General features: G+C 42.8%; 2 protein-coding genes across 11 annotated transcripts in view; both read left to right on the top strand.

The window, feature by feature from the left end:
- Nucleotides 1-15: 15 nt before the first annotated feature.
- Nucleotides 16-6211, top strand: trmu (tRNA 5-methylaminomethyl-2-thiouridylate methyltransferase). The gene is made up of 11 exons (XM_085387376.1): nt 16-190; nt 376-541; nt 1561-1667; nt 1768-1890; nt 2004-2176; nt 2256-2309; nt 2434-2500; nt 2801-2901; nt 4549-4693; nt 4788-4870; nt 4964-6211. The coding sequence occupies exons 1-11, from the start codon at nt 109-111 to the stop codon at nt 5111-5113; spliced, it is 1251 nt and encodes a 416-aa protein (XP_085243502.1). The 5' UTR covers nt 16-108; the 3' UTR covers nt 5114-6211.
- A 2806-nt stretch (nt 6212-9017) lies between these two features.
- The window catches only part of celsr1a (cadherin EGF LAG seven-pass G-type receptor 1a), a 100430-nt gene continuing 83999 nt past the window's right edge, over nt 9018-25448 (top strand). For 3 of the 10 annotated variants that reach the window (XM_085387462.1, XM_085387460.1, XM_085387455.1), the window contains exon 1: nt 9022-12889. In XM_085387462.1, coding sequence (XP_085243588.1) covers nt 9349-12889 — 3541 coding nt within the window. In that variant the 5' untranslated portion in view covers nt 9022-9348. Of the gene's footprint in view, nt 12890-25448 lie in introns of all 10 variants that reach the window. The other 7 variants (XM_085387459.1, XM_085387457.1, XM_085387458.1 and 4 more) reach the window with 6 other exon arrangements.

The raw sequence follows: 25448 nt of genomic DNA, 5'->3' as shown, positions 1-25448 counted from the left end.
TTGCTGAGTGGACCGCAAACATGGCGGCTTCTGTGGAGCAGCTGGGTGAAATATTCTAGCTTCGTGAGCGAGAAAGTGTTCAAAGACAGACTGCAGTAATATGAAAACATGGCTTTGATAAAGCACGTGGTGTGCGCCATGTCCGGCGGCGTTGACAGCTCCGTCGCAGCGTTACTGCTGAAGAGACGAGGTGAGAAAAGCTGGCAGTGGAAACACTGAAGCACACCTGTACTGGCTTTGTGATGGGGAAAGGTTAGCCAGACGGGTGAAGCCGCCGTATACGAATCAAAGAAATCAATCAATCAATCAAATAAAGTCAGAAAAACCAAAGTAAAGCTGTAAGTGAGTCTCATTGTGATTGCGTGTTGTTTGAAGGCTACAACGTGACTGGAGTTTTTATGAAGAACTGGGATTCTCTGGATGAGAAGGGGGTCTGCACCACAGAGAAGGACTGTGAGGACGCATACAGAGTGTGCCAGAGCCTGGATGTCCCCTTTCATCAAGTCTCCTATGTCAAAGAGTACTGGCATGAAGTTTTCAGGTATTTCTGTCTTCTTCTGTCTGCTCACAGGGCTCACAGCAGCTTATCATCTGCCTCCATCCCCTTTCCACCTCCTCTGTATATCGTCCTGTCGGCGCTGTGTTCAACATACTTTATCCATTACAGATGCCGCCATCTCCAATGAAATTTGAGAAATGCCGTTTTTGTGAAAATGCTCCAAAGGGATTTTCAGCATATCGTTTCTAAACATACTAGTTTAAAGAGCTGCTAAAAAGACAGTTGCAGGTCATTTGGACCACGATACACAAAGGTATTTCTGTGTGCAGTAAGTCATATTTGGATGCTTCTGTTGTGTGGGCTTCCTGCCCTTCTGTGTACATACATGGAAAGCTGTAGGTGGCAGTAAGCACAGAAGAGAGGGCTACATCTATTCCCTGTTTTGTTCCACCTGTCCCAATTGTCATAAGGCAAAAGGAAGGTTACACCCTGGGCAGGTCATCCAGGCAGACAGACAACCATTCACACCTACGACCAATTAAGAATCACCAGTTAACCTAAAGTGTGCCTGTGAAATGTGGGAGGAAGTCGGAGTACCCAAAGAGAACCCATGCAGGCACGAGGAGAACATGCAGACGCAACATAGATCCTATGTGGGTTCACTCCAGATTCCCTGGCTTCCTCCCCAGCTGGTCAGTGGATTTGAACCCATTACCTTCCTGCTGTGAGGCAACAGCACTAACTATCAAACCAACATGCTATCTACAATGTTCATATGCAGCATTAAAAAGTAGGAGCTCAGTTGGAGGCTGGTTGCAAAGTGGCTTGCAGATGTGCAACAACTGTGTGCATGCTGGAAGAGCTTAAAAAGTGCAATATGAGGCGAGCTTCCAGGATTCCTGATAAGGAAAAATGTTCTGATTTACATTTAAAATTGATATTGACTTCAATGAGATTTAGAACAAAAACTAGGATCAGAATGTGGAATCTCTCAAATTTTTTACTTGTTTTTTTATCCAGTGTTGAGCACTGAATGCAGTTTCTCTCTGTCTGGTTTGCAGTAATCTGTTGAAGGAATATGAGAGGGGAAGAACACCAAACCCAGACATACTATGCAACAAGCACATCAAATTTAACCACTTCCACAAATATGCCATCGACACCCTGGGTACGCTGTTTTATTTTCATTCTCATGCTTATTGGTTGAAATATAAAATATGATCACTTAAGTCTCAGACACACTCCAAGAGACACATTGTTTCCTGTAGGTGCTGATGCCATGGCAACAGGCCACTATGCCAGGACATCACAGGAAGATGACGAAGTTTTCGAACAGGCTCACACAGCTCCGCCCACCACACTGTTCAGAGATCGATTTGAGATCCGAAATCGTAAGTGTGACTTTCCCTTTATACCTCTTATATCTCTGATTTTTACACTAATTTCCACTATTTTTGTTTCTGCGAGTGAAGTTTGTCTTTTTTTCTTGCGTTCCCATCACCAGCTGTGAAGCTGTACAAAGGGGCGGATCTCCTCAAGGACCAGACTTTCTTTCTCAGTCAGATCCCACAACAAGCCTTACGACAAACCATGTTCCCGCTCGCTGGACTCACCAAAGAATTTGTGAAAAAGATGGCTGCTGAGGCCGGGTTTCACCACGTGCTGAAGAAGAAAGAGGTGCTCAAATATATTACAGACTTTAATAAGGAGAGAGGAGAGGAACACAGGATTTAAATTGACTGGTGTGTCGTTTCAGAGCATGGGTATCTGCTTTATTGGAGAGAGAAACTTTGAAAACTTCATCTTGGAGGCAAGTATTTATTTCACATGGCAAAAGTATCTCATTTTCATAGGATTTATGACAAAACCTTCCATCTCTTTTTAAGATGACCTCAGATCATTTTGATCTTCAGCTGCTTTGTTTCTATTTTCAGTATCTGGACCCCAAACCTGGGAACTTTGTCTCCATTGAGGATGGAACTGTAATGGGAACCCACAAAGGTGTGTTTGTGAACATCTTTTTAAAAAAAATAAAAGTGTGCCACTACTGTACACCTGACTAAAATGTATTATAGTCAGGCAGCATTCTCTGGAGCTAAAAACAAAGCAACGTCTGAAGTGCTGAAATATGCAGTTCCTCAAATGGCCACATGAGGCTGACTTCAAAGTCAAATTATTTCCCATGCAGTCACATGTTAAAGGTTACAGAGGTTGTTTTGGTCCATATGCGCATGTATAAAACTATCAGACACCTGTTTGTCCCTTCTTTTCTCATATTCTTATGTGTTTCTGTCCATACAGGTTGGTTCACACTGACACTGGGCCAAAGGGCAAGGATAGGCGGGCAGAGAGACGCCTGGTTCGTGGTGGACAAAGACATCGTTACTGGAGATGTGTTTGTGGTGAGAACATCTGTGTTTAAGTTATCAAATGTCAACGCATCCATCTTAACATTCTCCTGATGTTCCCTTACAATTAGGAGCGATTTTTTTTTTCTTTTTCTCCAGTTTTAATGTTCATGAATGTGTCGACTTGTATGGGCTCAAAATGTGGTCATAAATATTTTGTACTTGTAAATCGGTTTTGTACTTGTAAAAAAGATTTGTATGTGTAAAAAAGATTTGTGTGTGTGTAAAAAAGGTTTGTGTGTGTGTGTAAAAAAGGTTTGTGCGTGCGTAAAAAAGATTTGTGCGTGCGTAAAAAAGATTTGTGCGTGTGTAAAAAAGGTTTGTGTGTGCGTAAAAAAGGTTTGTGTGTGTGTAAAAAAGGTTTGTGTGTGTGTAAAAAAGGTTTGTGTGTGGACTTAGCCAAAAAAAACCCTGCAAGTTACAAGTACGGATTTTGACCCTATTTTTCTTCCTTTCATCTGATTGGTGAATGTCATGTCAATCACAAATGTAACAATCCAATCAGAGAACAGATGGGTTTGGCTGTCGGAGGGGCACTTTTTTGAACTGCAGGTCCTTGAAGGGTAATTTCTATATAAATATCCGATAGCAGTTAGGTCCCCTTACTTTCAGCAGCTGTTGAAAGGATAAAGTTGTGGTATATCAGTGGTTAGAAATACCATTATTACTTTAAGATTAGTTTAACACAAAGTCAGGGCTGACCCAGGACCATTGCTGTGAGTCACAGCGCGCAGCATAAAAGTCCTTTCACATCGGATGCAGGATACGCTGCTAATGCTAATTGCTGACTAAAAGCAAAGGATCCAGAATTTGTTACGCTGGCTGCTGAGCTCTGTGGGTTTTTGCAGCAGCTCTACCTGTACTAGATGCACCTGCTCCTTGTCGTTTTTATCGCTGACTTTATGTGAACTACAAGAGTTTCTGGTTTTTTTGCTAGTTCTTCAAATGTTCAATAAAAACATGTATGCTAATTCATAACGAAGAAAGCTTTGTAATGAAGACTGTCATTTCCAAAACACTGCCCCCCCCCCGTGTCCGCAGCGCTGTTGAAAAGGCTGTGGAAGGTCCTGTATTAAACACGTAGACCTGTGACACAAAAATCATCAAACTCGGACGACCACAGACTGTTTTCCTTCGTGGTGATGAAGGAAAACGCTGGGTTGGCATGTAAAAGGGTATTTATTCCCTTCAAAGACCTGCAGTTCAAAAAAAGCGCCCCTCCGACAGCCAAAGCCATCTGTTCTCTGATTGGATTGTTACATTTGTGATTGACATGACATTCACCAATCAGATGAAAGGAAGAAAAATAGGGTCAAAATTCGTAGTTGTAACTTGCAGGTTTTTTTTTGGCTAAGTCCACACACAAATCTTTTTTACGCACGTACAAATTTTTTTTACACATACAAATCTTTTTTACAAGTACAAAACCAATTTACAAGTACAAAATATTTATGACCACATTTTGAGCCCATAGACTTGTAGATTCAAAAACCAAGTTTGTAAAATGAAACGGAGGATGGTAATACCTGTAACTCCCTGTAGGAGGCAGCGTATTCATCTTAGGTGTTTCTTGAGCAACGTGTTGCAATTCGTGACCATTTTTAATCGGGTACTTGATTTGTTACACCTCTTGTGGCTCAGGCTCCGACAACCAATCACCCAGCTCTTTTCCGCGACACCGTGCGAACGGAGCGTTTCCACTGGGTAACAGAAGACCCGCCCCCCGAACTAGCCAGGACCCAAATGATGGATTGTCACTTCCGCTTCATCCACCAGATGCCGCTCGGTGAGTTCTGTGTTATCAGTGCCTGCGAGAAGATTATTAATGCCGACTGAAAATCGGCTCAAACATTAAACACAGCTTCAACTGTGCGTTCCAGTTCCCTGCACAGTAACTCTGAACATGGACGGCTCTGTGTGGATTTTGCTCTCCCAGCCAGTCAGAGCTCTGACACCTGGACAGGTAGCGGCTAACATGTTCAGGACTGTTCTTTAACATCACACTACATGTGTGGCTTCTTTGTGTTATCGGAGTGTTCTTGTTTTCCTTCCACAGTTTGCCGTGCTCTACAAAGGGGACGAGTGTTTGGGCAGTGGGAAGATCACCCAGCTTGGGCCAAGCGAATTCACGCTGCAGAAGGGCCGCGAGCGGATGGTAGCAGCCTTTCAGCGCAAAGAGCAGTCGACCCCTGAACCAGACAGCTGAGAGGAGCTCACAGTCCGGCTGTGGGGGAAATGCACTGTGTGCAGCACATGAGCTGCGAGCACCCTGTGAGGAACATAAGCCAGTCCAAGAGATGGTTGGACCGGCTTTAGTGACACAGGGCAGATGCTCAGGGAGGCAGCAGAGGGTTGATTGGCTTTTTAAAGGCTCCAGGAAACAGCAGTGTTTTGTTTATGGGGTTTTTTTTTTTTGGTTTTTTTTTTTACATAAGTAGATCTCTACTGTTTTTAACCTAATATAATCTTTCCGTCAAAGATCTGTACCAACACCACAGAGATAACTTCCAGGTACTGCTTGTTGTTGGCTTCACTACGAGGACAAAGATGCACTCGTGAAATGCAATTATTTAATTGAAATTGTGTAAACGAGTAGGTTTGTGCATTTCTACAGTGCACTGTGTGTTTTCATAAAAGCAGAAACAAAAAATGAGCTCACATTGTTAAGCAGAGCATTTTCTGAACTGTAGACGGTGCTTCTTTTTTTGTGGTCTGAAAGCTCTGCTTTCTCTTTACTGGGAGACCTGGGTGAAGATTTGTGAAGTTCTGCTGGACTGTCAGAATGCTCACGTTTCCTCAGAGGACACTACCTTGTGGGCAGATCTGGTTGACTCTTGGCTTGTTCTACTTTATTGGTGTAATAAGAGTTTATGTAGTTTGTCTTAAAAGTTTTAAGGCTTCTCAGGTTAGTTTTTTTTTTTTTTTTCAGACCAGCTAAAAACTTTGAAGGCTACTAAAAAATTATTTTTGTATGTTTCACAACTTCTATGATCCAAGTTTATTCTGTTGTGGATTTGACGGTGGTTAAATTATGACCTAAAAAAATGCCTGATAGGAGAGAAAGGAAATGTGAGAGTATTGGATGTTTTTATCCATCGGTTGTGCCATTTATTTCAGTAGTTGTAAATTACAAGAAAGATGATTTCTAATGCTGTATTGTATTTAAAATGCCAGGTTAATGTTTTTTTAAAAACAGCAGTGCTTTCTTCGGGCGCAGGAGAACGAACTCTGTACAAAGTGTACATTTGAAAAATGGACTTAAACAAATAAATAAATGCGAAGAGTGACATTTGCTTTCCCTGCACACGCCTGTGTTTAAATGTGCCATATCATGTTCTGTCCAGAGTCGTGATTTTTCTTGGGCAAAATTGAGTTTATGTACATAATGGTCATTTTGTTAGGCACACCTTTTTTTTTCTTTTTCTTTTGCTTGTAACTAGAGATGGCACGATACCACTTTTTTATGTCCGATACCGATACCGATATCATAAATTTGAATATCTGCCGATACCGATATGAATCCGATATAGTGTGTTTTAATCAACAAAACTGTTTTTTAAAATATCTTGCTGCATTTTGTATAAGTTCATACTCAAGTTTAAAACAACAACTACAATAAAGCTATTCTGTTATACCTGTATGCAAAAAAAAAAATATTTCATAGTTCAGCAATACTGATCAATCTAATAAACTTAAACCTACACCATCCTCCCTATTCTGGTATTTTAAAGAGTACTTAGCATAAATATTAAGGAACCTAACTAATAGGGTTCCAACTCCCAGCAACAACAAAAATAAATAAATAAAAAATAGGGAACCACCCCTCACGCGCCACCTCATGATGCTTAATCGACGTAATCAACCTTAATTTGATGCAGTGTGAAAAAAAATGCACAGAAATCAATTATTTTTCAAGAAATATTAAATAGATTCAACATCTTTCTTCAACAAAATTGCAGACTGCACAGATGGTACCTTCCCAAAGGAAAAAGTACTATAGCTTACTAGGGTATATATTTAAATATATATATATATTAGACTTAATAGTTACTATATACAGTAATTGACTTCTATTCATTTTACATCAAATTAAAACTTTGGGTGTCAGATAATTATTTATTAAAAGCTAGACATTTTAAATGAGAATAAGAAAGAAAAGTATGTCTTTGTGCCCCCTTTTCCCTGTTAATGCCCTATCGGCCCCCCTGGCTAAACTTTGCTAGATCCGCCCCTGCACAGTTACCAGCGTCAGCTACGTAGAAAAAGATCCTGGAGTAGAAAGTAATATTAAATACATTCTAACAATAGCTGATCAAGCTTAAACGTGCTGCTGTTGTTCAGCCGCTGGTTTCCTCTTTCTGGTGCAAAGTGGGCCAAAAGCAAACTAGAGACAGGACTGGCGACAGAAAAGCCGATCAGCTGATCGTTAAGCAGTTTCATGATTGAAGTAGCAGCAAGAAGAGGCAGTCGCTCCATATATCGTTTGTTAAGCTTAACGCAGGAATGCTTTACAAACATTCAGAGATGGACTTACACACTTGCTTTACTTCTCTCGGGGATAACTTTGTCGGAGATGAAATGCCGGGTTGCTAGCGAAGCTCCACATGCTATCCAGACCACCGACAGGTCCTGCATGCCACAGCCGCTCTATCACGTGATGCATACTGCTCCGACGTGCTAACGTTCTGAGGTGAGTTACGGCGTGTTGCAAGTTTTGTGAGGTGCTTTCGTGATATTTAATGGATCGGATTACATTTTTTATTTTTCTCCGATATCCGATCCAGTAATTTAGGTCAGTATCGGACCGATACCAATACGTAATATCGGATCGGTCCATCTCTACTTGTAACACAAATGTCTAATCAGCCAATCAGACATGTAGACATGGTCGAGATGACCTGCCGATGTTCAAACTGAGCATTTGAACAAAAAGGTGATTTAAGTGACTCTTAAAATGACACGGTTGTTGGTGCCATAGAGTACATGTGCTGGTTTTTAGAGCACTTCTACTCTACTGGAGAATTTTACACACAAGCACTCTTTGCGACATGCTGTCTAACATTCACACTTCATTGGAAAGCAACTGATTGGCATGCAGACTGGAGCAGCGAGGGATCGAAGTTGTAATGCTGTCAAGTTGACACAGACTCAAATATCTCAGGAATGTTTCCAGGACTTTGCTGAATCTGTGCAACGGTAAGTTAAGGAAGTTGTGCAGGTAAAAACGGGTCCAACCCGGCACCAGCAAGGTGTGCATAAGGAAGTTCATCAGTGGATACGGCAGCTGTGGGCCAACTGTTGTAAAGCTGCTGGTCCTCGTAGGGGCGCTGTTGTACAAGACTAACGTCAACTGTTATTCTGGAGTTAACGTTGTTTAGCACAAACATAACGAATCCCGAGAGTAACGGCATTGCCTCGTGATACACGTTAAAGTGCAGCATATAATCGTTGTTGTGGGAGTTTTTTCCAGAATAGAAAAGTCATTTTTTTGTCAGCTTAAACTTTAAATTAAAAAAAAAAAAAAATCGTTTTGTTGAGGCAAAACAAAATGAAACGTGAGGAAATGTGTTTGAATGAACATAAAGTTCTAAAATCATACAAACTTAGATGCCTGAAACGCTGTCTGATTTTACCTATTATTATTATTATTATATTGTTGTTGATGTATTACAAATGAAGAAAAAACACTCATCTCTGACCATGACGCACACAAGTAAACTGCACGGGTGAAGGAAGTGAGATCCTCTGCGACATTCCTGTAGTTTTGTGGTGCAGTCCACAGTTCCCTGTGTCTAATATTTACTACATTGATGTGACATATAAATAACTGTTCAACTTTCTCCCCTCCATAGATGAGTAGGAGCTGGTTAAAGCTGTGATGATGACATTTTCAGTCTTCCTTCACTGAGCCTCAGGTCTGTTTTAATTGTACCATCACAGCTCAGAACGCTTCAGCACACAGAAGTTGAAGAGGGAGCGACACTTAAACGCGCAGCAGGAATTTTACCCACATCTCGTCCTATTGTAATAACAATGCGCCTGTGCGTATTGGTCACCCGGACAGCGGCACTTCCTAAATCTCCATGAGAAAAAAAAAAAGAAAGCCTCCTCGCCACCACCCCACCCGAAAGCGTCCCAGAGGGGGAACACAGCAGGTTTATGGTAATAAGTCTCTGAGGAGGAGAGAGGAGGTGGAGGAGGAGGAGAGCCGCGGAGCCATTTTGTACTCGTTTTAAACTCAGTGTGTGTTTACGCAGCCGTGACGCGCCTGGACACACTGATACTATGGATACCCAGCGTCTTTTTCCACGTTGAGAATTACTTCACCATGCGGGAGAAAAGTAAGACGCGGTGCTGGGAGAGGGAGACTTAATGCTTTTCTTTACTTTTTTTGCGGAGGAGTTTCGGTGAAGTTGAACGGGATTCGGCAGGTTTACAAGCATGGAGCCGCCGATGTGTTGCTGGGTTTGGGTTTGGGTTCTGTTCACCGTGCCGCCGCTCGCGGGATGTTTGGAGATGCACCTTTCGGAGAGTTCACAGCCCGGGAGCCTTTTGGCCAACCTGTCGCTCGGCCCTGGGTGGACTTATAAACTTGACAGGACTTTATCTCCCAACTTCATTCAGAGTTGTTTCCAAGTTGGGAGGCTCGACGGTGTTATCCGCCTGTCCCACAAAGTTCAGTGTGCGCGCACACCCAGGAATCCTGCGCCTGTTTATTTCAGAACTGTCTCCTCCGCGTCCGGAGACGTTATCCTGACGCATTTTAATGTGTTCGTTCACGGCCAGGACTGTTTTATTAAATACAAGAGAAAGAAAGCGTCAGGTGAGCCAGACATTCAAATAAAACACCTTTCAAAACTGGAGGCAACTTCCTGCTTACCTGCAGGTATTCTACTTTTGAATGTAACAAAACTTTTACCCTCTTTCACGCAAAACACTGCCTTTTTGGATACTGAGTGTGTAGGAAGAAACGTTGTCGGGGTGATCAGGCACGGAGATTTATTCCTGGCTAGTGACTTGTGTCTTAAACACAGTGGACAGTCGGAGGAGAAGCTTCACTGCGCGCTGCACAGCTCTCCGGGCAGCGGGCTCTCTGTGCAGCTTCATTTGACGCTCGTTAAAGCGCGCAAACAACACCAAAGCCCGTCAGAAACCATCCACAGACAGTCTGTTGTGCTGATCAGAAGGGGAAAGCGGCAGGTTAATTCATCTCCCCAGTTTCAACTTCCCAACTATCAGGTGTCTGTGCGTGAGAATGAGCCCGCTGGGACGCGAGTTATCACCCTAAAAGCAAATGACCCAGATGATGGAGAAGCGGGGAGGCTGGAGTACAGCATGGAAGCCTTGTTTGATAAAAGGTCTGATGACTTTTTCTACATAGACTCACAGACTGGAAGCATAACAACTATCCAGGCTCTGGACAGAGAAGTCAAAGACACCCATGTGTTCAAAGTTACTGTGACGGACAATGGCACCCCCAAAAGATCTGCCACTTCTTACCTCACTGTCACTGTAAGTGACACCAACGACCACACCCCTGTGTTTGAGCAAAATGAATATCGAGTCAGCATCCGAGAAAACGTAGAAGTGGGCTTTGAAGTTAAGACAGTCCGGGCCACTGACGGTGATGCTCCCTCCAACGCCGACATGATCTATAAAATTGTGAACGCAGACGAAGTCAACTCTGTGTTTGAAATTGACCCCCGGAGCGGCCTGGTGAGGATCAGAGAGCGTCCTGACAGGGAGACCCGGTCCCAGTACCAACTGATCGTCGAAGCCAACGATCAGGGGAAGGAGCCAAGTCCCCGCAGTGCCACCGCCACAGTTTACATCACTGTGGAAGACGAAAATGACAACTACCCACAGTTCACTGAAAAGAGGTACGTGGTGCAGGTCCCAGAGAACGTGCCAGTCAACACCAAAGTGATCCAGGTGGAGGCGACGGACAGAGATGAGGGAAACAATGCCAAAGTTCACTACAGCATCATAAGTGGCAACGTTAAAGGGCAGTTCTACATTCACTCCCCCACTGGTGTCATTGATGTCATCAATCCTCTTGACTATGAAATGATTCGGGAGTATAATTTAAGGATTAAGGCTCAGGATGGAGGCAGGCCTCCGCTGATAAACAGCACAGGGATGGTGGTGGTGCAAGTGGTGGACGTCAATGACAACACACCCATGTTTGTCAGCACACCTTTCCAGGCTACAGTGCTGGAAAATGTGGCCGTTGGTTACTCTGTCATCCACATTCAAGCCATTGATGCCGATTCAGGGAAAAATTCTCTCCTGGAATACCGCATTACCGACACCACGCCAGGTTTTCCGTTCACCATCAACAACAGCACAGGCTGGATTACAGTTAGTGAGCCGCTCGACAGGGAGGAAATTGAATTTTACACCTTTGGCGTGGAGGCGAGAGATCACGGGACACCTGTGAGGTCCTCCTCTGCCAGTGTCAGCGTCACAGTGCTGGATGTGAACGACAACACACCCACATTCTCAGAGAAGACCTACTCACTGAAGATCAACGAAGATGCTGTGGTCGGCAGCAGTGTGCTGACAGTGACCGCTGTGGACAGGGATGTTAACAGCATGGTGACGTATCAGATCTCCAGCGGCAACACCAGGAACCGCTTTGCCATCACTAGCCAGAGTGGCGGTGGCCTCATCACCTTAGCCCTTCCCCTGGACTACAAGCTGGAACGCCAGTATGTCCTGACAGTCACCGCCAGTGATGGAACACTTTACGATACCGCCCAGGTGTTCATCAATGTCACCGATGCCAACACACACCGGCCTGTCTTCCAAAGCGCCAGCTACCACGTGTCTATCAGTGAAGACAAACCAGTGGGCAGCACTGTGATAGTGATCAGTGCGACAGATGAAGACACGGGGGAAAATGCTCGTATCACATACGTAATGGAAGACAATGTTCCTCAGTTCGAAATTGACCCAGATACAGGTGCCATCGTAACCAAAATGGAGCTTGACTATGAGGATCAGGCCTCCTACACTTTAGCCATCACTGCCAAAGACAATGGCATCCCCCAGAAATCTGACATCACTTATGTAGAGATCATCATCAGTGATGCCAATGATAATGCTCCTCATTTTCTCAGAGACATCTACCAGGGGAGTGTTCTTGAGGATGCACCTGTCTACACTAGTGTGCTCCAGATCTCTGCTTCAGACAGAGATAGTGGATCAAACGGCAGGGTGACCTATACATTTCAAGGTGGGGATGACGGTGACGGGGATTTTCACGTAGAGCCTCACTCTGGCATCGTCAGAACCGCTCGCAAGCTGGACCGGGAAAACGTTCATGTTTATAACCTGAAGGCTTTTGCCGTGGATAAAGGTGTTCCACCTCTGAAAGCTGCTGTTTCTATTCATATTGTAGTCCAAGACATAAATGACAATGCTCCAGTGTTTGAGAAGGATGAGCTTTTTATTGATGTGCAAGAGAACAGCCCAGTGGGATCAGTCGTGGCCCAGATCACTGCCACAGACCCCGATGATGGCACTAATGCTCAGATCATGTATCAGATCGTAGAAGGAAATATTCCAGAAGTGTTCCAGCTGGATATTTTCAATGGAGACCTCACTGCACTCACAGACTTGGATTATGAGACCAAAACTGAGTATGTCATAGTCGTTCAGGCCACATCAGCACCGCTAGTGAGCCGTGCTACTGTGCACATCCGCCTAGTAGACATGAATGACAACGAACCAGTGCTGCACAACTTTGAGATTCTCTTTAATAACTATGTCACCAACAAGTCCAACAGTTTTCCATCTGGAATAATAGGAAAGGTTCCGGCTCATGACCCGGATGTGTCGGATAAACTGCGCTACAAGTTTGAGTCTGGAAATGAGCTAAGTCTGCTGCTGTTGAATGAAGAAACTGGGGATCTGAGGTTGAGCAGGGATTTGGACAATGACAGGGCTCTGGAAGCACCCATGACTATTTCTGTTTCAGGTAAGCAGTCAACCATGTTTTTCTGAGAAAATCCCACTTTTCCTGTCAGTTTCATAAAATGTGTTAAAGATGGAAATTTCCCCCAATATGTGATTCATCACCACACTTTGGAGTCAGTGTAGAATTTTCTCATGAATAGAGACAGCTGCACTGTTGACTGTATGATCAGTGAAGTGTTTGCTGCAGGCTCTGTGCAGCATCCGGTTGTGCTGCTTTACGTAATTGCTGATAAATGTATTGTCTGCAAGTGGTGGGTAGAGGTAATAAAAAGGTGCCGTTCACAGGGCACCCTCATAGCTCAGTGGCTTTGTTGTTGCAGTTATGTGGGTTTTGGTGAAAAAGCCGGCGCGCACTCATGCATGTAGTGCAGATATATGAAGGCTGCTGATTTCCTTTTCTCACTGTTTGGAGTTTGTCCATGCTAGCACTCTTTAAAGTGCATGGGATGAATGTGCAGGTTCACTGCAGGAGGGAGTGGGGGGTGGATGAAGTTTTTCTTTTTGTAGTTTTTCGTGCTTTGCGCATGTTTTTCACACATCGATTTTTGAATGAAAGAGAAGTTTGGATACGTTTCTGTGGTGGGGGGTTGGATCTGAAGGCTTAGATCCAAACCCTGCTAAGTCATGTAGAAAGAATTTGCACTGAGCTTCTTTTTCTCCAAGACAGAAGCACACTTTATTCTTTAAAGTTAAAGATTAGACAAATGCAAACATTTGGACATTCACACCCAAAGTCAGAGGATACCTTCTACAGCACAGATGAGCAGATACAGAGGTTCACACTTAGCTATTAATCAAGAAGAATAAATGTATTTCTCTAGCTCTCCTGTTACCTGTCAGTAGCTGCAAAACCTCTCTGCTGTCTCTCTCTCTTTGCCTTTCTTATTCTTTTCTCACTCTCATGCTTTCTCTGCTTGATCAACCAGAGCACTTTAAACCCCCCAAAATGGGCAAACAGCATAACACAGCTTGATCTGTTGAGCTCTCCCAGCTTTTTTTTGTTACTCTGTCATGTCTCCTAACATATGCACTTGTTGGTAGAATGCAGATGAGCTGCTATGATCCAGGGTACAACAGGGGAATCTGAATTCCCAGTCCATCAGTCTAGCTTTTTGCACTGTAGATCATTGTGACTGGTAAAAGTATTTAAGATGAAATTACATGTGAGAAAATGTGTGTCTTTTTGTCAGTTAGCCATATTGGTCTTGCAATCTCCTCTCTGTATTCTGACAGAAACATTGGTGTGATAATGCAGCTGGAATCGAGCTAGACCTCCATGTCATGGTTCACAGGGCAGTGCAAGGCTTTCACAAGAAGACCTTTCATTGCTGGAGGACTTGTGCCTTTGTCTTTGTCTCAGACAAAAGGCTGACTGTCCTTTTCTAAGTGCTTTATTGCTGTTGTAGTCAACCTGCGGAGCATCTGAGACCCCAGCGGCTCAGCAGGTTACAGGCTGTATAGCCCTCATTCGCTGTCTCTGCTTTCATGCTTGTCATTGACAGCTGACGGGTCTTGCTGTATCCTTGACTACAGTGACCTCTTGATGGTCCCTTAAGCGGGGGAGGGGGGGGGGGGGCAGGCAGTCTTCTTAATTAGTTGTGGCCTTGTGCGCCCAAACACATAAATATAAGTACGCACACGTTCATGCACAATTAAACAGATGTGCACACTTACACTGAAGAGCTCCAACCCCCTGTTTTTTTTCCCTTCTTTTCGTGATGTCAAGTGTTAAGCAACCATTACTGCTGATGGCTTGGCCTTTTGACCTTTGGGCTTTCTGGAGAGGAAAGCCTTTGGGGAATTTTAGGCTATCAGCAAGTTAACAAGTACTGTGAGTCAGTACACCAGCTGTGTTTCAGTCCGTCTTAAATTAGGTTCCCTCTGGCTTTTTCCCCCTCTTTTTGTGTAGTTATTTTTTGACCTCTTCTTTGTCGCAAATCTAAATTAGGTCCAAATTCCAGTTCAGGACCAGAACCAAATCATATTGCTATACAGTGTATACGTATGGATCCAGTCTAATTGTTGGCAGACCTCTTTGTATCCCTTTCATCAGGCCCAGTTCATACTGGGTCTTTCTGTGGGTGTGCGTACCTTTTCCACATATCATTTGAATAGGTTGTGACTAGTTATACATCTGACAATGAGAGTGATGACACCGTATTATTTTCATTTAAACAAGCCCCATCAGCAGAACATAAGACCACTTATTGATGTATTGAAGTGAGCACTGTCTCATTTAGAGAGGGAAAGGTTGAAAGCTGTCACTCTTCTTATGCTACTAATCAAAGTTCCTCCTAAAACCTGTGTAAGTCATGCACAGGTGCTTTTCTTCTGGCAAACAGGAGGCCTGAGAATGTTTCCCGAGCTCTCTGCTGAAACACAAGAATGCTCTGATAACTCTACCGAGATACACTCACTTAACACACTTTGCTAGCCACAACACTGTTCCATCTGTCCTCAATCTCCCTCAGTGTGTGTGTGCATGTGTGTGTGTGTGTGTGTGTGTGGTAGCTCTGCTCCACAGCTGTGGGCTGTGTGTTCCGGTTGTAAGAGCTCTTATCTTAGCTTGTCAAATTTCACTTTAAACCTTTGGGGTTTCTCTGTTTTCTGAAAGATGAGTATCTGTCATTTTATGATGAGCACAAAGACATAGCTGTACTTTATTTGAGTGTAATGTACCTACTCTTTGTTTTTTTTCTGCTATATGTAAGATTATATGTAAACATTTGGTGCACCAAAGTCCTGACAGTGACAGGTTTGTGAGTGGGTACAGCAGAAACTATTTGAGTTTTACTGTAAATGAAACTGGTCAGCCAGCTTTCTTTTGTTCCACTCACGGCTGTAAAACCAAGCAAACCATGCTGGTTGGTGGCCAGAATTGAAAAACTAAAGGCCAAGATTGTCTTTTGTCATGAAGTTTGCAGTCTGAATAATAATTGATGTTCTTAACTGTACAGTAAGTCAATTTTTTAGGTTCTTTAATAGACAAAAAACATTTTCTTGACAAATATACATAGATTAGTGTATAATTACATCTTCCGCCACGTTGCCCTGCCATCTTGAATGCAGTGGCGAGATAGACATCGCTATTTAACCTAATCACATTTTATGTACGTGTCTCGAGACGCAGCTTGAAGTTACCTCTTTCAAACTATATATGACATTTAACACTTGTACATGTATGTTTTCTTCGTGTCATTATGCCTTTCTCCACCTCCTTGTCATCTTGCCTTATCCACCGTTGCTCTTTCATTTTCACCTCATCCTCTTCCTCCTCACCTCAGGCCTTATCTCCTGAACTTAAGACAGAGCTGTAAGACACAAAAAACTTGAATAAATATACTTATTTATTCTTGATACTGTCACAATTACTTATTGTCAGCAGATTAGACATGTGATCCTCCGGACAGCTGACAACGAGCTGGCTAAACAGCAACAGCTGGTTGTTAGCTAACATCATGCCAGCTAATGTTACCTTTTCCTCTGATAAAGAGTTGTTTACATTCTCACACTGTATGCAAGTTTATTCACTACTTGTTGGAGTTTAGCGATGTTAGATCCACTTCAAAGGATGTTTCACTAACAGAGGCTAACAGCAGAAAATACAGCAACACTTTATCACAGAAAAGTTCAGGATATCCTCAACTCACCTGGCCAGCCCTTGTGATGGGGTGGCCAGGTGTAAATAAACATGGATACCTGTCATATGCAGCCTCACAGTGGGCTGTCAGGCTACACTCACTACAGATGAACGGCAGCCAGATTTGTTTGTCCTGCAGTGGTTGCAATTTATGCACTTCAATTGGGAGCGCTAAAAAAAACAGAAATCACTTGAAAGCAGTCTGCTGATCTGTACTGGTGAGAGTTTACACATGTTCCTTTAAGTGTTGGTGCAACGGGACTTTATACATATCTTAATTAATGTTTGACCTCAGTAGAAATCTTACATGTGATTGAAGTAAGTCTGTTTCATTAACCACTGTGAACACAGTGCACATAGGAAAGGCAAATGTCAATAGCAATAAAGCTGGTGCATGTTCCTTTTTAGGACTGGGCAGATCAATAATGTTAGCTGCTAGCTTATTCATCTCTGTAGCTCCCATTCATCATATATACAAAACGCATTGCCTGTTTTTTTTCCCTTTTTCCAGGGAAACTATATCTCGGGCAAGGTTTATAATTGTTAAAGCATGCAATAACAGGCTATAGGAGGAGTTGTGCCATATAACTCATTGATGCAGCAAAGCACGCCATCACTTAAACAATTAGGAATGATTTATGCAAAATCGTCTTTTTCCACTCAAGCTGAGACGGCATGATGCTACACGCATGCATTCACCCCACTCCTCCCTCCACCTCCCGCCTCCTTTTGCTTCCCCATCTTTTCCCCATGGGGCTTTTGCCAAGCCTCCCTGCAATGGGTTTGGCTCCTAATCCTGTTGGAAGAGTTGCATAGCAGAGCTTTGTAACATTTCTGTTCTCGTCCCTGTACGACCCCCACCACTTTCTGTGCTTTCCCCTTTTATAATATGCATAATTCGATTTCTGCCATAAGACAGGAACTTCAGCTTTGAGTGTGCTCTAAATTCAGGCCAAGTAAAATAATGTATTCTGATTGGTTCATTTCAGCAGGCAGACCACTTAAAAACATTCCTGTGAGAACCACGGCTTTACAATTTATAAGGAAACATCAGTGTAGTTGCATTTGTATCATACACTGCAGAGTGTTGGGTGTAATATGCAGCTCTTTGTGGCTTTTCATTCTTTTCAATCTCTTTAGCCAAAACAGTCTAATCCAACCTTCCTCTCTTTGGCCCCCGTCCCTGGTTCTTGGTGTTCTTCCTCGAGTTCCTCTACTGGAAGCAGTTGTGGTGATGCACAGGCAGACATGACCTTTCACATGTGAGATCAAAGCAGGACATGGGGCATTTACATACACAGTCAGTGCTGAGAAATAACTCCTCTACACATGACACATGACCTCAGGCTGATGGATGGGACAGACAAGCCTCTTCCCTCTCTATCACCATGTTTTTATCTCTGTCACTTCTTGTACTTTCCTCAAAAAGGTTCTCACTGCTCGAACATGCGCCTGCATAGTTTTGCTCTCCTTCCATGTGCCTGTTGAGGCTAAATCTGTCCTGAGTCGTTACAGGAACTTATTAGATTACTGTCCTCCTTTCTCTACCATGCCTGTCTGTCTCTGTCTCGCTCACTTGTCAAGCTGCTTGTCCTTTCCATTTTGCGTGCGTCTAATGTTATAGGTTTGGGCACGTGGCTTAATGCGTTGATGTTGATTAGTAGGTTCAGTGCCTCAGTCCACACTGAATTCATGCATGGATTGACAGTCCTAAAGGTGATCCTAGTGTAGACCCTTATGTTGGGATTATAAACCCTTGTGAAAGTGCACATGGGCAGCTGTTGGCAGTAGGGATGAGTAGATGTCCTCATGAATGTATTTTTCAGTCTTTGAGGACCTATAAATAGTTATCGGTCTTGTAGGTAAGTAAATTGTAAGGCATGCAGACGTGCACACTGAGCCTCGCTTTCCCCTTTTAATAATGAAATATGTCACTCACGATACGATACGTTGTATGTATGTTTTCTGGCAGCAACGTGAGCAATAGGAAGTGAATTAATGCGTTCCAATTGAAGTCAGAAGGCGGAATTTCTGGGTGCTAGTTTAGCTCACCTGGTTGAGCGGGCGGCTCGGCTCGGGACCTCTCTCCCACATTTTCGTCTTTAACAGGAAAATAAAGATGGAAAAAATGCTCAAAATAGCAGGTTAAAGATATCACAGTTATATTGTTTTTAACTTGCTCCATACACTTTTGTCCTATGTGTGGCCAGCCGTGTCTAAAGCACTTTATTTGTTAGAGCTGAAAATGCAATTGAGTCTTTGGCCTGAGGCGGGGTAGAGAAGAACACAGATCAAGTGTAATAACAGTGTTCGTATCTCCTCGTCTCTGTTTGTGTGCTCAATGAGCGAGAAAGGAATCGCATTCATGCTTAATCTTGTACATTTACTGTGGGCTAATGTGTTGTAGTTGTGTGTGTGTGTGTGTGTGTGTGTGTGTGTGTGTGTGTGTGTGTGTGTGTGTGTGTGTGTGTGTGTGTGTGTTTTGCTATGTGGGCATGTGCACCTCCAGGCTGTAGTCTAGAGTTTGAAGTGTAAATACCAGGGGATCAAGACAGGTCACTGTGGAACTCCACTGATGTCTGAATCCTCAATTACAGGCTAGAGAGTCGAGGGACGTTTAAGGATCTAAAGCTGTCTGCTTGATGCCGTCTTTGGCTGCGAAAAGAAATATGGCCGCACACTGATAAGTTAGACAAGGATCCACTTTTTTTCTCACTAAAGGAATCGCTTCTAATTTGTGTGAAATATGACAGAAAACTGTCTTTGTTGGAGATTTCATTTTACTTTCTCCCAGATCAAAAACGATATTTCACATCGACTATGCCTCCCGGCCAAAGTATTATCTGCTTATCTAACTACATCCAAATCTGTCTTATCCGTCCACCTTTTTTACTTCAGACACGTTTCCTCCCGCAGACTTAATCCTCATGCTTTTGTTTCCAGCAGGAAATCTCTTGTAGCTGCCCGGAAAGTCAGCTAGAAAGTGAGGTGCCTTCCCATCATGCAAGTGTGTTTGCTGTGGGGATTTCAAAGGAGTGGGGGTGTTTGTTTGCAAACACCCATGCCCAGGGTTTGGGTTAGAGATGGGTTAGGAAGTAAAAATGTGGTTCTACCTTAGAGTTTTGGCTTTTCTGTAAGTTTGAGTGTGTGATTTTGTGCATTTTTGAATCGTGTCGAAGGATGTGCTGTTTAAAGACGACCCCTCCCCCCCTTCCCTCTCTGTCACACGCACACTCTTGGGTAAGGCTATCTCTTGTTTGCCTGCTGCTTGTTTACATGCTTCAAGACAGTGAGACGGTGACAGGTTTTGGGTGGTGGAGGGGTGGTCCTTGTAACTGGACGCACCTCTCTCTTCTGTCTCGCTTTCTTTTTCATTCTCTCTGACTCAGAATACACAATACTCTTCTTTGTGTCTCACAGCAGGGAGGTGATGCAGGGGAGGGGGGGGCTCTGCTGCTTGCTAACGGCTCACGAGTGTGACATTACATGCGTCACGATATGCTATGACCAGCTGCTGGAATGTTAAGTGGCGATGGCGGGTTGGAGGGGTGGGGGCTGAGAATTTCACCTACTTTGTCATCCACCTGAGTGAATGACAAGTGCGACTGTGATGGAGGAGGGTCATGTCTCATTTTTTGAGAATGACCCTCAAGCGAATTAAACATCGAGTAAGAAAAGTCAGAACTTGTGCCAGATAAAGTTCTGCTTCCCTGCTTTTAGCGACAACCCTCTTGTTTATTTTCCCTTCCTCCTTGCTGACGCTGGCTCCAAGTGCAGTTGACGTTGACTTGTTGTCAGAGCAACACTGACAAATTTAGAATAGCAGTCACATGTAGGTGGCATACCGAGTGTCCAGATTTTGTACTAATATGTGCTGGTAACAACATAATGTGACTCTGTTCAACTTGTGCTCTGGGATGCCAATTACTAAACTTCAGACCGCATGAGGATATATTTGAAACATACAGTATGTAGCATCAGTTTAAAACTTTTTAATGCAAATTTTAGTTGCTACTAACTGTTTTAAGGCAAACTTTAAAAGATGTTATTGCAAACCTCGAATGGTTTGGCTCTTAGGTCCATCACTGATATTTACCCTCTAGTGTCCAGGTTGCTCTTAGCTTTAGAGTGAAGGCAGGAGGAAGTAAAGCATTCATTTTCACGGGCCATAAAGTGATAAACTCATTTTCCAACCTCTACTTTAAATACTTAAGATGCCACCTGGTCCGCAGCTGAAATAATTCAGCAGCAGCTCTTGCCGGTGGATCACATTTAGACCATTTTCACACATGCACTGTAGCCCTGAACTTTTTGGAATCTCACTTGGCAGAGGTGTATGAATGTATCCAACACAAAGTGCAGTTAGTGCAACTGCTTACTGCTATAGACTACTTGTAAGAAAGGAAGACTGTGAACACCAACCTAGTTATCCAGAAATTGCCCTTACTATCATAATGTTAGTGTGCTCTGAGTGGCTTTTGAAGGTCTTTCCGTCTTCTTCCACTTTTCCAATTCAGGGTCACTGGGTTAATCATCAGTTAGCCTTTGCACCGTGTGAGAAAGTCAACGTACCCAGAGTATAACTCCACACAGAAAGGCCTCAGCCAGCCGGTGGATTTGAACCCAGGGCCTTCTTACTGTGATTTGACAAACACAACCACCATGCTATTGCTTTAGACAATACCAGATAAATACTAAGTTGCAATTTGCTGTAAAATCAATGCTTATATTTAACGCTTTGCATTAACGTGTAGGCAATTTCATCTGATGTTTTAACAAATACACCTTTTCCATTTCTCCGGCAGATGTAATGCTAAAGCAGTCAGCTGGCTTGTGTAACTAAAGCTATTTGTACACATCCTCAGCAGCCCTGAAATGTTCTAGACGTTACAAGACTATGGGGGAACACAAAAGTTCTGATTGGTGACATCATAAGAATAGCGCCAGGTAATAGTCATGTGAATTCCCAGCAAGCAAATCATTATGTATGTGGTCTCTTACCTGCTCTACACCTTAGTCTAAACCCCACACAGTACTTCAAAAGGTGAGGAACAACTTCAGAATAAGTCCTGGCTACATTCTTACAGTGCTTTCCAGAGTTTATGTGGAAAACATCTTATGCTTATTAAACTCATCATGTTGTTGCAGGCAACTCAAGAAAGTCAATGTTAATGGCTAACTAACAGTTAGTACAGAGAATTTGCCATCAACCCATAACTTGCCGTCATGCTTCACATGAAAAACCACAACTACTTTTAACCCTCTCAGGCTCAAATTAAACTTTTTGTTGCTAATGCACAACCAAGTCCTGCAGTGGTACTTCTGAGTAAAAAAAACTCATAAAATATGTATGTGGGGTAATCAGGTTGTTAGTTTTTAACCCTTGTGTGGTGTTCGTATTTTTGTTACTCAGCCAGTGTTCATGGGTCTGGTGGACCCGCTAGAGTTTTGGCTTTCCAAATTAACACTATCAAACAATTTTATGTTAAATTACTCAACAGATGTTTACTTCATCCCAATTACAAGACATATGAACAGCAAACATGGTTAATTTTTTCCCTTTACCTTTGTTAGATCACATTTATGAATTAATGTGCTTCTCGTTTTTCTTTTATATAAAATGTTATAAATAAATCAGTTATAATCAAGTGGAGTGAGTGGAAAGACACAACACATTTACACGTGAAAAAATAATTAATTGTTTAATTTTTCTTTTGAAAAAAACTGAACACGGATCTCACAGACCCGAACACCATACAAGGGTTAACTGTTGCAAATCGGCAACGCCTGCCTCGAGAGGGTTAAAAAGCTTGGAAGAAGGTAAGAAGAACATTTCATAAATGTACTCCATCCACTCTGTTCTGCCGTTCACCATTCCTTTTTTTTTTCCCAAGAAGTGTAATCTTAGTCGTTGCTAAGGAACATTTTTTGATACCTGTGTAGTGCCCTATGTGCAGTACCTTTGGCTGTGATCGTCACAAAGACTTGGCATTGGCACTGACAATGCGGGTATTAGGATGAAATGTCAAACGGCTTAAATGGATTGAGTTCATAGGCACAAACAGACCAATATCTGTTTGGCATTAAAGGGCCGTTGCTTAATTAAAAACTAAACAAAAACGTGCCCTTCTGCTGAAATGCTATCCAAGAAGATTTCATAAAAAGTGACCAACATAGCTCTCCTTACTCTAAATAAAAGAAAATTACTATCAAGAAGGTTGTTCCATATATTGTTTGATGGATTAAATACCAGGTTTCAATAGAAATCCCCTTTGCATTAGAGTTGGCTGATAACGTTTCTCTCAGCAGCTTTCCTGAAAGCTGATATCTCTCTGTAATTACCCTCTCATAGAAAACCTCCTTGATTGGGGCTTTAACACTGATCCTGTGTGAGTGTTGTTGTTGGACTCCACAGAAGGACTTTATGCCAGATTGTGTTCACAGAGGTGTCAGTTTTAGTCATTTCCCCTTCAGCCAGGGAAGAAGCCAGTGACAGGTGTAATCTTGACAGTTATTAATTTCTGTGTGCAAACTTGTTGATGCACGCTTGCTTCTCAAATTGTTGGCTCTTTTTGTCTCACTTGCTGTCAGCATTTGATTTTCTCAAAATGTTACATTTTCATGAAATCCCTGCATGTGTGTTGATAGCTACATCTTTGATCCTTTTATTGCTCATACTGAGGCTGCGGGCTTTCAGCTGGCTCTGAGCTCATTTTTGTGGTAGTTTCCTCACGCTTTACTTTGGCGAATTATCTGTTTCGGTGAATTTTGTGTCTTCTGAAAGTCTGCGAGGGTCTGCTCAAGTCCAAGTAATGTAAGTTTCATTATGAGAGCACCAGCCAGAATGCTAGCATTAGCTCAAAGCCCTTCTGTACCTAGCTTGCTAGCAATTAGCCTAGGGCTCCTAGCATGGTTGTATTGAATTACATTCCCCAGAAATGAGTCTAAGTCATGTTTTAACAAAATGTTAACATTATCTGAGGTTTGACTTGTTTCTTACAGGTGTTTTCAGGTGTCTTTTTTTCTGAATGTATTATGGGGTGTCTGCTCTGTCAGAGAAAAGCAGGAGACAACAATTACTTTACAAAGCCAGATAGTTGCCCATATCGTCCCACTTACTGAGGCACAGTTTTACAGTAATAGATGTTTTCTAAAGCCCACTAGAACGTATGACTGGCTCATCTGAACATCCAAACATACGTTTTAGTTTCTCTGATTTTTTAAATTTTTGAAAACACTGTTGTACTGTCCATTAACATTAATAACAAATATCTCTGAGTAAAAGTCAGGAGTTTCCCTGAATCTAAGCACGAGAAACATTATTTTAAATGTTCAACATATTGATGAAGCCAGTTTCTGAAATGATCGGACATTTAGAATGCATAAAAATCACTCTTTGGCTTTAGATCTTGCTCCAAGGCACTTCTGCGGCCTGAGTGTTTATTATCATGAGGGGATTTGAACCCTGATCCATAGCAATATCTGTCGCCACACTGCTGTCATCATTGGTGTCAGCTTTCAACCTCCTGGCACACTGTGTTGTACTCTGACAGTAACTCCGTCTTGTCAAGTTAAGGGGAAAAAATTCTTGTGTTTAAACAGTGACACATTAACGTGTAACCATAGAACTAACAGGAACTAGTCGTATGAGCTTATACATAGTCAAATCAAGCAGATATTTATTTATGAGTGCACATGGAACAGTCTAGAGTAGCTTATTTTTTTAATACAGAGTAGCGGAGGTGGAGTAGGCAAATCATGCACCACACCCTCGGTCACACTTGTTACCTACAGGCGGAGCGGCTTAGGCATCTGTAAGCATTTCAAAGGACCTGACTAAGACGTGTGGATTGAAGCTTTGTATGTTTTCTCCAGCCCTCCAGGCCTCGTCTTTTAACAGGGAGCTAGAGATACAGATACATAGATGAAGACAGAGGGAGCTCTGAGGTATAATGGATTTCCTTTGCCTTTTGATACATTGTCAGGATGCTTTTTTCAACCAAGACATCCTCCTGTTACGTTTTGGATAGTGTGACTCTTACACATACTCATCTGTAAACTGTACAGAAGCGTGTATAAGCACACTCACGGCCTTCATGTTGATGTAGATCACACTTTGGACTTTGCAGCACCTGATCTCCTTGCCTCGAGTGTTTCAAACAGAGATCCTCTCCACCTTTTATATGCAACCCAAAAAATGCCTCACCCTCCCAAAATGTCTTCAGTTGCACATGCATTGAAGTAAAATTTTGTCCTTCGGGGACAGGACAACACATTAGCCTTTAAAAGAGTTGCAAGTCAATATTTGGTGTACAGTTTCTCATATTTGGTGATAACTTTCTTATCAATAGTGTGTGATAAACCCCATGAGCTCCAATCCACTGTTGTCTTGTCTGTGTTCTAGACTTCGTGTATAGATGTGCCTGTATAAACTCAAATCAGTAAAAAGACGTATTTTTACCACTGAAAATGGATGCACAGTTGCAGAAGACCTTTGATGTAGAGTGTTAAAGATGAATGAAAACACATCGTCGGGAGATATCCATCGAACCGTCGTTTTCACGCCCAAATTCCAGACAGTGTTGGGAGAATCAAGTCTGGTCACTAGGGCTGGGCCATATTATACCGTTCACGGTAATACCGGTATAATGTTAGGCAACGATAGGAAAATGAAATATCGCGATAGAATGGGAGTAAAACGCGCATGCGCAGTGCCTTTGTTTTCATACGCACATGGCCGATTGTTGAGTGAAACAGATGAACCAGAATTGGTTTGTAAAAATGGTGCAACTTCCGTGATGTGGAACTGGTTTGGTGTTTGTCCGTCAGATACACAACAAAGCACATTTTTTTGCAGAACATGCAAGCGGCCGTTGTTATTGTCGTATTTGTCGGACTAAGATGCTCTTAAATCTGGGAG

The sequence above is a fragment of the Rhamphochromis longiceps genome, linkage group LG17 (genome assembly GCF_057381845.1).
Source record: "Rhamphochromis longiceps isolate RC_006_pf linkage group LG17, R_longiceps_female_GT1.1, whole genome shotgun sequence".
Lineage (NCBI taxonomy): Eukaryota > Metazoa > Chordata > Actinopteri > Cichliformes > Cichlidae > Rhamphochromis > Rhamphochromis longiceps.
This window is presented reverse-complemented; position numbering and strand designations above follow the sequence as displayed.